We start from the raw sequence: 15,866 nt of genomic DNA on the forward strand, positions 1-15,866 counted from the left end.
TTCACAGACTTTTGCAATGCTTATTTTAAAAAGTTAAGCAAGATAGTTTTAAAAATATGAAAAAAATTAATGCTTTAAATTTATGCAAGCGTTTACATATTCTAGTTATGCGGCATTTCTCCTTTCGTTTCCACGGCAAATAATTTAAAACATAAAACTCATGGAAAATCTAAAACTTCATCGTCTTTAATTGACTTGAAATGGAGTTTGCTCTATTTTTTCCCAACATTTTTAAGCACTTTCTATTTTGTCTTCGAAATAAATCTGTAGAAGAGGTAAATATTTCTGGGGTAAAAACTTCAGAATGTAGAAGTTACTAAGACTTTTAATAGACGGAAAAGATAAAATCTATGATGGTTTAAACTAAAAAGAACAGAAATTCTTAATAAAGAAAACTAGAGAATACCTACAGCCACAAAAACTTCAGCATCGAATTAAAAAAAATCCTCAGAATTTCGACGATTAAAACTGTTTTAAATGAAGCAAGATGAATGAAAGCTCTTAAAATTGCAATGAAATCATTTATAACTTAATTGCTTAAATGTTTACTATTAAACGTGTTACATTTACATGCCAGAGTTTCATATTATTCAGTTGAAGAAAATTAAATTAATAGTTCGAAATGAATAAAAAAATTAACTCTATGAGTTAAAAAAAATGCAAAATCTCGAATAAGGAATTTCATTTGTTATGAGTCTTTCGCCTTCTTTGAAGAAAAAACGTAATCGCTAGAATATTCTGTAAAAAATGAAATAAAGTTTCATCGTCTGCTAGACTTCAAAAGAATAGCGGGACGTTTCACTTTTGGGTAATGAGCGAAAGAAGCAACAATTTTCTGCGGTAGGGTTATCATTTTGATCTCCGAATAGATTTTTTTCCATTTTTTAAATGATGTTAGTTAAAAAAAAGGGTAAAATCTTTTCTAGATGCCGACCTTTCTGCATTGCGGCTTATTGCCTTTTGCATTCGAATAGTTTGCAGTTATGAAATATTTTGCACTCAAGCGTAAATACAGCGCGCACACTTCTTCTAAGTTGTAGTTTAAAAAAGGATGTCAATTATTCTCAATTAATTCTGAATGCAGTTCTAAGTATTTAGGATACTAATTGCAATTTTATGCTACGGTAGATTACGCTAAAGTACCCCTTAAGCATTTCTCTGTCTAAATCCTAAATTTTATTCGTTTCACACTTTTGTATCTAGAAACACCTCCAATAAACATAATGTATGCCTTCTCCAATTGAGTGCTCTGTCTTCTATTCGATTTATTATCACTTTTTCTTTTGTTGATGTAAACGGGAGAAAAGTACTAAATGTGGAATATATATTTTTTTTCCATTAAAATTAGTTCCCCATTGCTAACCAATTTGCAGTCACTTATATATAGCCATACAGCTTACTGGCGTTTCACAATTTTAGGTATATGTCCTTTTTAATATTTTCCATTTTAAGCTATAAAGCTTCCAATTTTTGCTTGGTTTTCCACTTTTTTTTTAATTTGGAAAATTTTGTGCATAATTATCATTTAAGTTTTTTACTTATTTTGCTTTTATGTAAATTCCTTTTCAAAAGTAAATTCGCTTCTTCAATATTTTGTAGTTCAAATATAGTTATTTTTGATTTGTAAGTGTCACTTTTTAATTAACAAGTGTTTCTAGCAGTTTTTCGTTTCTTTAATTCAAAATTTATTTAAATATTTTAGCCTACTGTTTTTAATTTACTCACTGGTTTTACAATTTTCTGGTTTCTTGTTTTGAGCATTCTCATTTGATACTGTTTATTTTTACAATATTATTTATTTTAGGGTCGCATCGAAGTAGATTACATCTTGATGATTAATTGAAATTTAAAAAAAAATTCTCTACTTGCATTTCGTAATGTACAAGGTGTGACACACACACACAAAAAACAGAACTGATCCAACAACACTGTACTTACAGAGTCAGTTCTTAGTGATATTATCACCTTCAAAGTAGTTCCCTTCAGCATTCACACACTTCTGCATTTGATGTTATCATTGCTGATAACAGCTCTGGAACGAGGTTTTTGGAATGCCCTTCAGGAGATTCTCCGTTTTTGCCTGAACCTCTTCAGCTGAGGTAAAATGGCTTCCCTTTTTAACCTGAAAACATTAGGAAATAAAAAAAAGTCGCATGGAGCTAAATCAGGTGAGTAAAGAGGATACCCCATCAAAGTAATGTTTTTGTTGATCAGAAGCTGCTTGACACATAGGGCCTTATGAGCGGGCGCATTGTACTGGTGAAACAGTCATCCATTACTCCACAACTGTGGCATTTTTTCCCCTAATGTGTTTACGAACTCTTTTTAGTACTTTAATGTAGTAGTATTGATTAACAGTTGACCACTGGGAACTCATTCAATCATGATGAACGTGCTGAGCGTAGCCTTGGGCGCCCAACATGTTCATCATCTTCCACCCTGTCCCTTCCCCCTAAAAACCGCTAATGCCATTCAAGCACACGTGCATGAGACAATCTCCATAAGCCTCGGTTAATATATGAAACGTTTACTTCGTGGCTGATTTCTTTAGTTTCACAAGAAGCTTGATGTTGATTCGCTGTTCGGTTTTTGCATTAGAGATTTTTCCGGCAAAAGCAGTTGCACGTGTTCACTCAACGACACAGTACACCCCATTGGCGTGGTCGGTTAAGTCGAAACTGGCCGCACGGATAGAGGAGGTGTATGATATGACGTCACCAAAACAGTTGTTGCCAGCTCCACTCTGTTTTTAAGCTACACACTTAGTCTCGTTATTTTTCTGTCATATCTCGCATACATTGCATTTTGTAATTGGCTTTAATAAAGAATTTCTGCTTTAATTAATTACATTTTTATCTGTTATTTTTTTAATTTGATTTATTTCAAGAACTTATAATTATTCATATAAACTTCTGGATAATTATAAGAAAGGAAGCTCTGTTGAAACATTTTTGGCTGCTTCTTGAAAAGGATCAAAGAATTTTAAACAATTTGTTACGTTACTTTTGCTATGTTATTTTACTGCTTTGTTTTTGTTTGAATTTTGATGTATGTACTTCAGTATTGGTACACTGTTGACCGTCCTTTTACTTCCTTGTACGAAGTATTGTAATTGCCAAATATTTCGCCCATCGTATTTCAACGAAAATGTCCATTTTAAACGCACTCGATTCCATTTGAACGGTGGTTTTGCGTTATATTTGCACGTACGGACTCTTTTTCCCGAAACGGATTGTGAAATGGATTTAAAGTGACTTGAGAACCAGTTCTTTTTTTTTTCGTTACGTCTGTACGCACCTATGTGCGTATGTATGTATCTCGCATAACTCAAAAACCAGTAGCCTCAGAACGTTGACAGTTTGTTCTCCTCTCTTCCTTTATATATATATATAAGTTCCACTAAGCCAGAGGTTCTCAATCGGTAGCATGCAAAAGAAAAATAGGTGATACCCAAAGAAGGAAGATATTTTTAAATATTAAATTCAAAAATTAAAACCTCAACATTCTGACTGAGTTTATTGTCTAACATTCGTAAATTTATGCGATCTGAGCTTTGTTCAAGAGTGGTGGTGGTAGACATACTTTGTAATGGTGGTACTAAAGGTTTTCTGTTTTTGTTTAGATGGTACGAGTTAGTCAAAAGGTTGCACTAAGCCTGCAACGTCGCCATTTGTGGACACTTGAAATTAAAACCTCAACATTCTGACTGAGTTTATTGTCTAACATTCGTAAATTTATGCGATCTGAGCTTTGTTCAAGAGTGGTGGTGGTAGACATACTTTGTATTGGTGGTACTAAAGGTTTTCTGTTTTTGTTTAGATGGTACGAGTTAGTCAAAAGGTTGCACTAAGCCTGCAACGTCACCATTTGTGGACACTTGAATTAAGCATAGTGAATTAAGTCAGTTTCTGCCCAAACTTAAGTGTCCTCTTGCCGAGTGGGACCAAACGTTTTGTGCACCGTAAACTCGGTCTTTCTGCCTAATTTTTATTAATTTAAACTCTAAATTTAATTGTAAAAATTGTTTTTTTAACGGGTTTTAACTCTATTTGGTGTTTTATGTTTTTCTGTTTTTTACAATTTTTTATGAAGGTGTTTTTAGTTTTAATGCATTTTTTCCTTGCAGCGGCATATGAACTGAATTGGTTGAATGAGAAATATATCTCTAATGAAATTCGGGAAAGTCAAGTTTAAGTGAAATGCAACAAAAAAATGTGCATAATTTAACAGGCAGTGCAAGGAAGTCATGTGGTGGCTCCATCAGATTTTTATAACTTAATCTATTAAATGTTTTTGCTAACAAAATGACGCAGCCACATACAATTCAATATTGTCTTTCAATAGACGTTTCCATAAAACACACCTTTGTAAATCAAGAGATGGGCCGTAGCATACATTCTTGGTACTAATGAATGATTTGGATTTGGTTTAAAAGTGATTATATGCAACGTGCAGTACTCTTCTTCACTATTAAATTTATATTAATAAAATAGTAATATTTGAATGGCCGACACAGATGACATTTCCTTTTTTAAAATTACGTTCTTTTAAATCCATGTTTTGTTTGTAAATTAGCCAGGTGTTACATTTTGCGTAGCAATCGTATTCTGTCAAAGGAAGGCAGAATATTGTTGGCATTTATAATTGAGGCGAGTGAAGGGAATACTAGATTTTAAGACGAAACGTATAGAGCAGGTGTTTCCCAACCTATTTTGCTCGATGTACCTCTTTCACCACTGCTAAAGTTCACCCCTCCTTCCCAAAACTTAAAAAGTATATATACATTTATTTCGGTTATTTTTACGTGTTTTATCAATCAATATACATATGGTTTATTTTTAATAAAAATTATAGAAATTGTTGATAAATACCAAAACTTGAGTAAAAGCAGTGTTTTCCCCCCCTTCTTAAACTAAAACTTAATACTGAAGGGCAAAATAAAATGCTGACAACATTCCTCTCACACTATAAAATCCCTTTTCCCCAGGAAGGAATCACCCCCCGGTTGAGAGCTTCTATTATAGACCTATATGTGATTAAACATTGAATGCATACAATTAAAGCTTAAAATTAAGTGTATTCAGTTATCAGAAATATAAATAAATCATTTACATAGATGATTAGGTGTAGATGTAAAATTAATCATCACATATTGTTTAACATATTTACCACCAGCCAGAGTGAGAGTTGCAAAAACATATTCAGCATCTGTGGAACCCGCATCATTCCGAGCTGTCATCAGAAGCGAATACCACGTCCCTGGCACCAGATCTGTCACTGTAACTGTCTGCTGCTCGGGTATGACATTATTGCTGACGAGCGTCCATTCCTGATGGCCGCTGACTTTATACTGGATGACGAAGAACCTGACTGGGCAGCCACCGTTGTGCCAGCTGTTCAGATTGACAGTCACCGTCGAGGAATTGACAGATAGGAGAAGTCTCTTGTCAGGGGCCAGTGGAGCTGTAGGAGAAATCATAAGATTGCGAGATAAGGGAATATTAATGGCTATTAGTTGGAGAAATGATTGAAATGATAAGTGAAGGGTTCTTGTCAAAGGTCCAGACATTTGTTAACACAGTAATTAAACCTGTAAAACAAGTAATTAATCAATACATATAGTACCAACGGGAGCATAAAAGCGAAATATATCACTATTTATTTGGTGTCGCATTATTTAATAAAATAATATTAATTAATTAAAATTTATATCATAATTAACTGCAAAAGAAAGAAGTTTAAATTAATAATTTTTACTTTATTTATTATTAACATAAAAAAATGAAAGAAAGAGAAATCTGGAAAAAAAAAAAGATTTTAATGTTAAACCAGAAGTTTTGCAAACGTTTTTGCGATACTGAGTATCGCAGGATACCAGTCTACTCTAATTCGCCAGGGACTCGGACATACGTTTATATTCACTAAATTATTTCTTTGTAAACTAATCGCTCGAGCGGTCAGCTGCCTGAAAGAGTTATCATACGAAAGAAACACGTCTATAATGATTTCACTGAGTCCAGCTAGTGTCTTTTCATAAAAATATTTAATATTTCTAATTAGATATCTCATGATTCAAATGTACCTCTTAAATCTGAAACTGACTTTATTACTTTCTAGTCACGTAACTTGCTATTCAGTAACAGAAATGTAAAATCTGATGGTTAAATATCTTAGCCGCCCAACCGGGATAACAGTTAGTGACTCCGACTGCCGTACCGAAGGTCCCCGGGCTCGAATCTCGGAAAAGGCATGGATGTTTATAAATGTATAGTGTCCTGTGCGGCATAGGACACTAAATATGCGGTGAACCGAAAGTTCTCGTATGAGGTTGGTGGTAGGCAGACTCTCAGACCCGTCCTTCCAGGAAAATTAGAGGCGGAACTGAGCTAAAGTCGGGCTGTTACCTACAGGGTGCTCAAGGCTCTTGCCAACTGCAGGCGCAATTGACTCCTTAACCACGATGAAAGTCGTAGGCTTGTGCTGATCATTGTCAGAAAAGTGATACTGGTAACAAATACAACATTTAAATATCATACTATTTACTGAATGGCAACACGCTGGCGCGTGTATCTAATAAGTATTCCTGTTGACGCAATGGCAAAAAAACCGCTTTCAAATATCCGAATCTTTGGATTAAAATTGAAAGGACAATATCTGTTTTGCCGAAAGGCAACAGTTTAGTGCGCTAGAGATAGAAATGTTTTATTTCAAACAGTACTGCCACTTTTTTCTTTCAAATAGCTGAATTTGTTAAACATAAATTCATTAAATTTGTTCAAAATATGAATTAAAACAAAAACAAATTCGAAATTCGGGCTTCGGAATGCCTGTGTTCGGGTGAAGGACTACGTATATTAAAATTTCGATGGCTCTAGGTGCCGTCGTTTTTCTAGTATGCAAGGAACATGCATACATATAAATAAATTCTTCATTATCGTCCTAAAAGGGGCTGTCAGTCTCGAAAAGGAATTTTGCATCGGTTCACTGTACATGGCAAGTCACTTTTCGGATTGTTATCACCAAATATTATCGTCATGTTTTATTCACTTTTTTAAATTAAAAATTAAATAATATATAAACCGCATGTATGCGTGTATGTAAATTCCTTGCACCATGATAAAATGACGATATCTAGAGAGATGCAATTTTGAAAAACGTAGTATTCCATCGGAATATGTGGAGCAGAAAGCCGGATTTTGAACTTTGAATTTTAGTTTTATCATGTTTTATTTTAGATTTCGTAAATGGTAATGAATATTTGATTGGCAAGGTCAACGATTTGAAGCGAGCAGTGACAACTCTGCTCGAAATAAAGCATTTTTGTCTCCAGGGCGCGAAACTGTTGCCATTCAGAAAAATGTCATCTTTAATTTCTAATTTACAAAATAGGCTCTATGAAAGCAATGTGTTGCCGCTGCAAGAATTATTTTATCTTCCAAGCTCCAGAGTTCTCCCACTCAGTAAAGCCTAAGTTAATTTCAAATTTATCCGGGAATATTATTAAGTAATAAACTAAGCAATTTAAATACAATAAACACTGTCCTAAAGAATATGTTTTTGTACTTTTTAATATTGTATATTTAAGTATACCTGAATTGAAATAATGAGAATCGAATTAGAAATATTCAATATTTTTATAAAATGATGCCAAGTCGACACATTAAAATTATTGTACTGTTCTTTTTCATGATAACTATTTCAGGCGGCTGGTTGCACAAGCGGTTAGTTTTTAAAGAAATAATATAGCAAATATAAAAGTATTCAAACCCTAGTGTTCTGTCTATCGTAAATTCTGAATGTGTTAATGTGTAACTGTTTTTAAGTATTTTATAATTTTGCCGTTAAATTGAAATTTATGTGACATAAATACGACGAAAGTGCTATTTAATACATAAAGTTAACACGCAAAAAGTGAATAATAAAAAAACCAAAAGTAAGTTTTGAAAGTCTTTTTACTAAGAAAACTGAACATTTTGATATGAGGAACTGAGAAAAGATTGAAAAAAGTTTTAAAAAAATGTATGCCAAACACTTAACACTGTAATGGAAATTCGACACATGCTGTTAAGCTTCTCTTAAAAATTCTGTGATTTTGCTTTTGAATTTTGTATGGCGTAAGTGCAAATAAAACGATTCTTAATTAAAAGCTAACAAGACAAAAGTATAAATGGGTTAGCAGAAGCGAGTGCAACAGCAGCAGACTGATAGACTGCGAGCTAAGCGAGAGTGAAAAAAAAAAAAAAAAAAAAAAAAAAAAAACTTATCAAACCTTTTGCGGAGACAATAAAACCTGACACTTTTCAGATTTAAAATAAAAATTAAATAACACATCGCGATAATATTTAGGGGTAATAATTTGAAATAGTTTGGGACACTAAAGTGATACGGACAGAATGTGAGCTTTGAGATTAATAATATTTCTGGTGCTAAAAAGAAAACCTCTCATTTTATTCATATGATTACATTTTAAAATACGCACTAAAAAACCAGGAACACTGATTTAAACATAAACGAGCTTTAAAACGACGCAAAGAGAAGAAATACAACCGAAATGTAAGAAGTTTTGTATTTCGAGTTTCAAAAACTATTCAAACGAAGAAAATCTATTTTTATTTTAGCAATACTATATATATTATTTACACAAGCTTATATTAATTAGTTAAAATATATATTATTTCCTTTGGCTTATTTATTTTTAAGCGTTTCGTACCAATAAAAAAAAAGGGCACCTTAAATCTCGTTTTGCTGTCTGATTTCATTTAAATATGAATTTTACGAATGGAGAACGGTTAGTATTATGGTTTCCATTCAACAGGGCAATGGGTTTCAAGGTTTTGCAATTAAGTATTTCTGAACGATTCAGAATTAGTTTTAAATACGAAATTTTATTTCTCGTTAAATTAACGATTTGGTGTAGTGTGTACACACAAATTTAATCAAAACAGGATGTGATGGATGTAAGTAATCAAAACAGAATGTGATGGATGTCACAGGATGTGAGGATGTAAGTTAGTTTATTAAATTTACCTCTTGGATCAAACTAAATTCATTCAGTCGATCTATATACACATAAGCGCATTATAGAAATAATGTAATCCCCTTTTTGCAATTCAATATAATTATTTACTACTAGTGGAAGTATCCGATACCAGTTAAGTTAGATTGAGAGTAATGCACCGAACAACAGAGAAAACGATACCGCTGTAATCCTTCTCTAATAACGATGCAAAAAATTACGATTCATATTCATACATTTTTCAGTCTGATGAGATATCGAACCCACATAAGAAATTTCAATAGACAAATAAACTCATTCTCTCTTATTATATCAGCGAAAATGGCACGCAGTTTTTAATGATTTTAGTCTTTCTAATCAAATGGTCGTAAAAGCTCAAGTTCAATCCAATATTTTAATCTATTAAGTGTGGAAAAAATTTATCATAATTGATCAGAGATTAATAACGCGAACAAACAAGCAAAACGCACAAACAAACATTCTTCTTTATATGGAGAGATTTTGTAAAACTTACAAATATTTGATTAAATCAAACTCTACGATTTGAAAGCGAGCAGTATCAAACACTTTTCACTTTTTGAAATAAAGTATTTTATTTCCAATGCGCGAGACTGTCGCCACTCTGATAAATGAGTGCGAAAATTAGTGTTTTCAGAGTTTTTAATTAATATCTCGGCTGATTAAAGCCGTACAGATGGGAACAGTCGAAATGGCTTCCCACGAAATTTTGGAGTCGGGAATAATGTATTTAGTGTTTAGAAATGTTATTTTTATTTCATTAGAAATGTTATTTTTATTTCATTAGAAATGTTTTATTTACGAATTCTACGATTTGAAAGCGAGAAGCGGCAACACTTCTCGAAATAAAGTAGACTTTTATCTCCAGCGTGCGAGACTTACCACTCGGAAAAATAAGGGCCAAAATTTGCGTTTTCAGAATTTTTAATTAATATCTTTGACTTTAGCAAATTTTGGGGACAAAAAGAGGTCGTCGACCTTTTCCTGGACCCAGAAATGCATTGCAGAAAGTTTGGTGACGATAGCTATAGTAGTGACTGAGTTAATTGCGAACAAACACACATACATTTTTCTTTATATGTATAAATAAGCGACACTCTGGCGCTAGCCTAAATACGTTATATCTCAAACTACATAAAAATAATGCATAGAATTATATCATATGATGAATTATTATATAGCTGACACATATTCGATACAAATACTATAATAAAACTATGACAGAAATTAAACAAATAAAAAATTTTTTTTTTTTCACAGACGATTTAGCACCGCTTACAATTAACGCGCATGCGCCTCTACTAAATGTTCCCCTCTGCCTGAGACAGATTGGCAACAGTATTTTCCTGCTGTTTCGTAATACCTCTAGCCTAAAATCAATGTATTCGGCGTTCTTTAAACTTTATCGCAAATATAATAAAATATGCAATCTAATGCATATATAACAACGGGAAATATGCATTCTTCGAAAAAAGCATTCATATTCGTTGAAAAACCTGACGACAATTATTAAGTATTAATAGATCCTTCATTTTGTATATGCTACTGTGTCCTGTAGTGATATGCAATTATACGTTACTTAATAGTAGTTTTAAATACACTGTAAGATCAAGCCGTAATTCTTTAAGTTTTGTTTTCTTATTAAGATGATTTGCAATTCTTTTAGAGCTTTGGATGGCTCATTTCGTTATGAGAAAAATGTTTATGATACCATACGAGCAATATTTTTCTTTCGAAATGAAATCATAAAACAAATTGCATTCAGAGAAAGCTAGCTAATTGGAAGTTGCGCAAATAAGAGTAGCATGTGAAGTAAAATGTCAGAAAAGTACTCCTATGTTTTCCAGGGAATTCTTTTCTTTTGGTATAGATAAAAATTCTAATAAATAAGGTACTTACGTATTATCGAAACCATCTTAGTAGAATTAGCCAAATTTTAAGAAAGTGCCCAACTCTAGAAAACATACGTATAACCATTCTTCCAGCTATTATGCTCATAACAATCGTTTCAGTCAAGCAATGCCGCCATTTTCATATGATTTTGTATTCTAAGTTCCAACGGTTTTTATGCACAAATCGTGATAGTTTTTGCCTTAAACTTAGTTTTACAGTATGAGCTTTTGGAATTGGCCAGAAATGTAAGAAACAACGAAAATTTCGGCAGTAACATGGAATTTTTCTGAAACGTTTTTAAGAGGAATAACGAGGAAATGCGTTTTCTAATCACCGCAGTTTTCTAATGTTTTTGTAAGTGAAAATAGATATTGTGTACTTCAGGATAAGAATAACATAAAAAAAATTACAGAAAGATTCGAAGAAGAATGTAGGTGTTTTAATTTTGTAATGTATGACATAATCTTTATTTAAAAACTCAAATTTGTATTTTAAATTGCTGAAGCGTGTTTTCTTTTCTTATGTTGATATTGCTTACCAAACTTACTACAAATATCGATAGTGTGGAAATCTTTCTAAAGAAGAAGGCTCGAAAACCACCAGCTCGCTTATGCGAAATACCTTTTACATTTTCATTCGTAAAAAATCGCCAAATTGCGCCAAGATAGTTGCGATAATACATAAGTATCAAATTTATTATTAAACATGAAGAATATCACAATTTCAGGTTAAAAATTCGAAAACTAAAATATTGACTATATTAAAGTTAGATTTCTAAACTCAATTAAACTAAACTGCACTATATTTTTACTTTCATTCTATGCCGCCCACACCGTATAGTGGTTAGGGAAGCCTACTACCGTACCGAAGGGCTCGGGTTCAAATCCCGGAGAAGGCATGGATGTTTCTAAATGTATGGTTTGGTTTTGACCCTCCCCGTTAGTGCCATGTCCATTAGTCGCGCTATGCATCTCATAAACTTGACGTACAGGTTCAATGGCTGAGTGCCGCATAATCTGAAGCAGATAAGGACAGACTTTTTCGGGCCTGCACCAATCTGCTCGAATATTAACGCAAGGACAAAATTCTGGACTGCATCGTCAGTGATGAAAAGTGGATTTACTTCAAAAACACAGGCCAGAAAGCGGATTGGTCTGCGCCCGGTGAACCAATCGGCAGCGTCGCAAAGCGCAATTTAACTAACTAAAAGATTATGCTTTGTATGTGGTGGGATTACCGTGGTATTATTCACAAAGAATATCTGGGAAATTGTAAAATCCTCGAAAGGAAGGTGTACAGTGAGGTGCTAGTCCATGTTTACGCTGCTATTAAGGAAAAAACGTCGAACTGAGTTCCGACGCAGAAAGGTAATGTTCCATCAAGATAGTGCAAGACTACATTTGTCTGCATTTGCTAGCTGGACTTTGTACGGACTAAATGGGACTCTATGCGGACTCGAATGGGATCTTTTACCACACCAACTATACAGCTTCGACATCGCTTCCCCACTGTACAACTCCGAAATCGATCTCTCCGGACTTCTACATTGTTTCACACCTGCAGTTGTATCCTGCTGGTGCTATCTTCCTATTCAGCACAGGATGTCCGAAATGAGGTTGGTCTACTATTGGACTCGCGGCCACCAAGTTCCTGGCCCGAAGGCTTTCGAAAAACCACCAAAACGTTGGCAAAAACATCATAGATTTGGGTGGTGATTACTACCCACACTAAAGGTACTGCTTTCATGTTTTAACTTTATTAAGAATTTTTTTTGGAGGAAAACATTCGTTACAACCAGATAGATACTTGTAAATACTGCCCTTTTTTTCACACTAGCTACTTGCTAAGTAAATGAAAAATAATTCGGAAAAGGGAGAAATTTTTTTATATACTTTTCATTTATAAATTATCTAAAAGAACAACATAGAATTAATTATTTAAGATCAATGACTGCAACATCTGAGTTTATCTTTAAATATAACCAATGTGATGCATTTTTATTTAAAAGATTAAACTTGATAGTCTACAGTCAGTTATGGAGCCAGTGTTAACTATTCTGCTAACTAATTTGAATTTCACTCAGCATTAATTTTCTTTTGGGCATAGTTAATGTTAACTTTCGTTAGTATAAAGGAGCTAAAATCTGTAAATTATAAAATCATTTTACCCTCTAATAATCAACACCTAGTAAACATAATGATCACAAAAAAATGAAACAAAATATTAGCATAATAAATTCATTCTTAAAGCTGTTATGTTAGAACAAGAGAATAATGAAGTTTCTAAATGTTAAAAGGAACTTGGAACATATTTGAAAATAAGTAGAGTTCCATACTATTAAAAGATTTTACGCCTCATTTAATTTATAAATCACTTACTTATGGTGGGGAAAACAGTGCGCCGCTTGAATTAAGAGCTACATTTGTATGAAATGTAAAAGAATGAGAGATGAAAACCAATTTTATTCAGAATAGTATTCTTTAATGTGTCAAAATAGCAATCAACGTAAATGAAAATATATTCCTATAGAAATTTCAATATCGTAAATGGGCAACAAAAAACGCGGTGGTTTTTCACCTTATTTAAAATGCATGCTTGCGGCAAAAATGTTTTCGTGAATTTTATAAAGCATTAATTTCAAGAGATTTGAGAAACAATATTTCTGTAGAAGCGTAATAATTTATTCTTAAAGCTGTTTAACAGTATACGGTATGCTGTGAGAGTTTTCCTATCTATAAATCAAAGGAAATACCCATTTCCATTATTACATTTACTCTCAATTTAATTAGAATTGCTTGGAATGATTTGTCTGCAATAATTCAACACCATTAACTTCTTACATTTTTATTCATTTGCAGTTTCTCCATTTTACTTCCTTTCCACGCAGAATAAACTGAGTAATTGCCAGATAGAGAACATACATTTTATTAAATTTTCGTAATGCGTTTTCGAAGAATATTAATATTCATTGCTCAATTTATTCAAGATTACTTTGACATTTCGAATTTAAAGTTTGCGTTTAGATAATTTAAAACGCACCATAAAAATATACATTTTCTACAAATCTAAATAAAATATGATTAATCTAGCTCATATTTAGTGAACTATGAAACAAGGAAACTTATATAAATTGCTCAACAATGTATCTTTATTCGCATTTTCTTTCAAAATACAGATTGCAAGCGTAACAAAAGAAATGGCATTTTATATAAGATTTAAAATGTTTAAATTAGCTTCAAAATAGTCAGCAAACTAGACTACATAATAATGAAAAATTTCGTTAGCATTATGAAATTTCTGTAGCTTAGAATTTCTCGAAGATAACGAAGTATATTAATTTGGAATGCTCTGGAAACGTTTACCTTTACTAATTAGTTTATGCAAATGATTGTTTAATACCCTACTTATTAAATACAATGACATTAAAATAAACATCATTATTTTGGTTATTGAATTTATTTTTATTTATTTATTTTCTATACCTTAGAGTGGTGATTAAAAAAGTCGTGAGAAAAAAAGATTTAAAGCAAATATTTGATGTTGAACTAGTACTTTTAGGATATTGCTCGTACTTTGTTTTTAGGAAAGTGCTATGTTTCAGAAGTTTCCATTTTTTTTTGTTATATTATTCTGAGTGTGTGTGTGTGTGATTATGGCAAAGCCTCGAGGGCTATCTGCCTAAGGGGAGGGATGCCTTCGTGGAGGACTTTCTAAGGGAACTGGCTCGTATACACGTTACACATGGGGAAATCCACGAAAACGCCTATGCAGCCAGCCCGTTCGCGGGATTCGAACCTCGGACTGAACTACCAGTGTTCAGCGACTTTACCGCTCGGCCGCTGGTGGGCCTATATTATTCTGAAAACCAGAGAAATGTCAGTTATAATGAAACAAATATAAGTAAGTATAATAAACTTTAAAAATAATTTCGAGTCCATTTTTATTGAAGCTAAAATGTTTCCATTTTTAACATTCTAAATGAATTTTCTGGAGTCATTTTAAATAACTTTTGAAAAACTGCTAAAGAAACTCAATAGTAATTTAGTCAAACAACAAAAATTGGCGTTATATTTGCAAAATTTCAGGACTAGTTTCGATGGTTTTACTAGCGAACCATCTGTCTCAGCTGTCAAAGTGCAAATGAAAGAGATAAGATATGGTGATAAGATATGAATGGCTAGACAGGAGTTGAATTTCTGGCGCCATCTATTGATAAAGCAAGAAAACTAAAAGACAATTTTCTTAAAGGCTGAAGGTAAAGATGGATTAAAATTAGGGTCGTTAACTTATTTTTTTTTTAAATGTGAAATGCCTCTAGAAAATCTAATTCACTAGCGGAAGTTGCTTTTTGAATAATTTTGTCTGCAAAAAAAATGGAAAGTGGGATTTTCAGACCAACAGTGCTGGGCAATAGACGACTGTTTGCTCGACTTCTAAATTAATCGTTATTCGGCGTGTTATTTTAACCTAACCTCAACAGTATTAGCAAACTTTCAGTAGCAATTTTCAAATCAATCAAAAGCATCTAAGGCATCGAATCCTCGCACAGTTTACATGATCATAAATATGATGGACATTTTAATAAGTTATAAATGACAGATAAATAAACTAAGAAAGCCTTCCAACGTTTGCTCATATTGAAACACTGACAGTTCCGTGTGTGGAAAGCAAAGCACCCCGAGGCAGCACTTAACTGCCAAATAAACAGAATTGCTTATAAAAAGTTTCCAAACAACAATCTGCAAACTTTTATCAGATTAAAGTAAAAGTAACTCACCGAATAACATTTATTAGAACAAACAAGAGCTTAAATTTTTGAAACTTGCAGTATTAATCTCGAAGGAAATTTCTACAGAACATTGTGCTTCAGGTGCAAGAGTGCTTCACTCCTGCTGAAGACGTTTTTGTACTAAAACCTTCTAAACTAGCTTTTTCTTCA

General features: G+C 32.9%; 1 protein-coding gene across 2 annotated transcripts in view; it reads right to left on the reverse strand.

Moving 5' to 3' along the window:
* Positions 1-15,866, reverse strand: part of LOC118195629 (cell adhesion molecule Dscam1-like) — a 1,218,268-nt gene that overhangs the window by 144,665 nt on the left and 1,057,737 nt on the right. For both annotated transcript variants that reach the window (XM_085806699.1, XM_085806698.1), the window contains exon 20: positions 5,170-5,463. In XM_085806699.1, coding sequence (XP_085662825.1) covers positions 5,170-5,463 — 294 coding nt within the window. The remainder of the gene's footprint in view (positions 1-5,169; positions 5,464-15,866) is intronic.

The sequence above is a fragment of the Stegodyphus dumicola genome, chromosome 12 (genome assembly GCF_044657685.1).
Source record: "Stegodyphus dumicola isolate Sdum_Otavi_A_Nest chromosome 12, ASM4465768v1".
NCBI lineage: Eukaryota > Metazoa > Arthropoda > Arachnida > Araneae > Eresidae > Stegodyphus > Stegodyphus dumicola.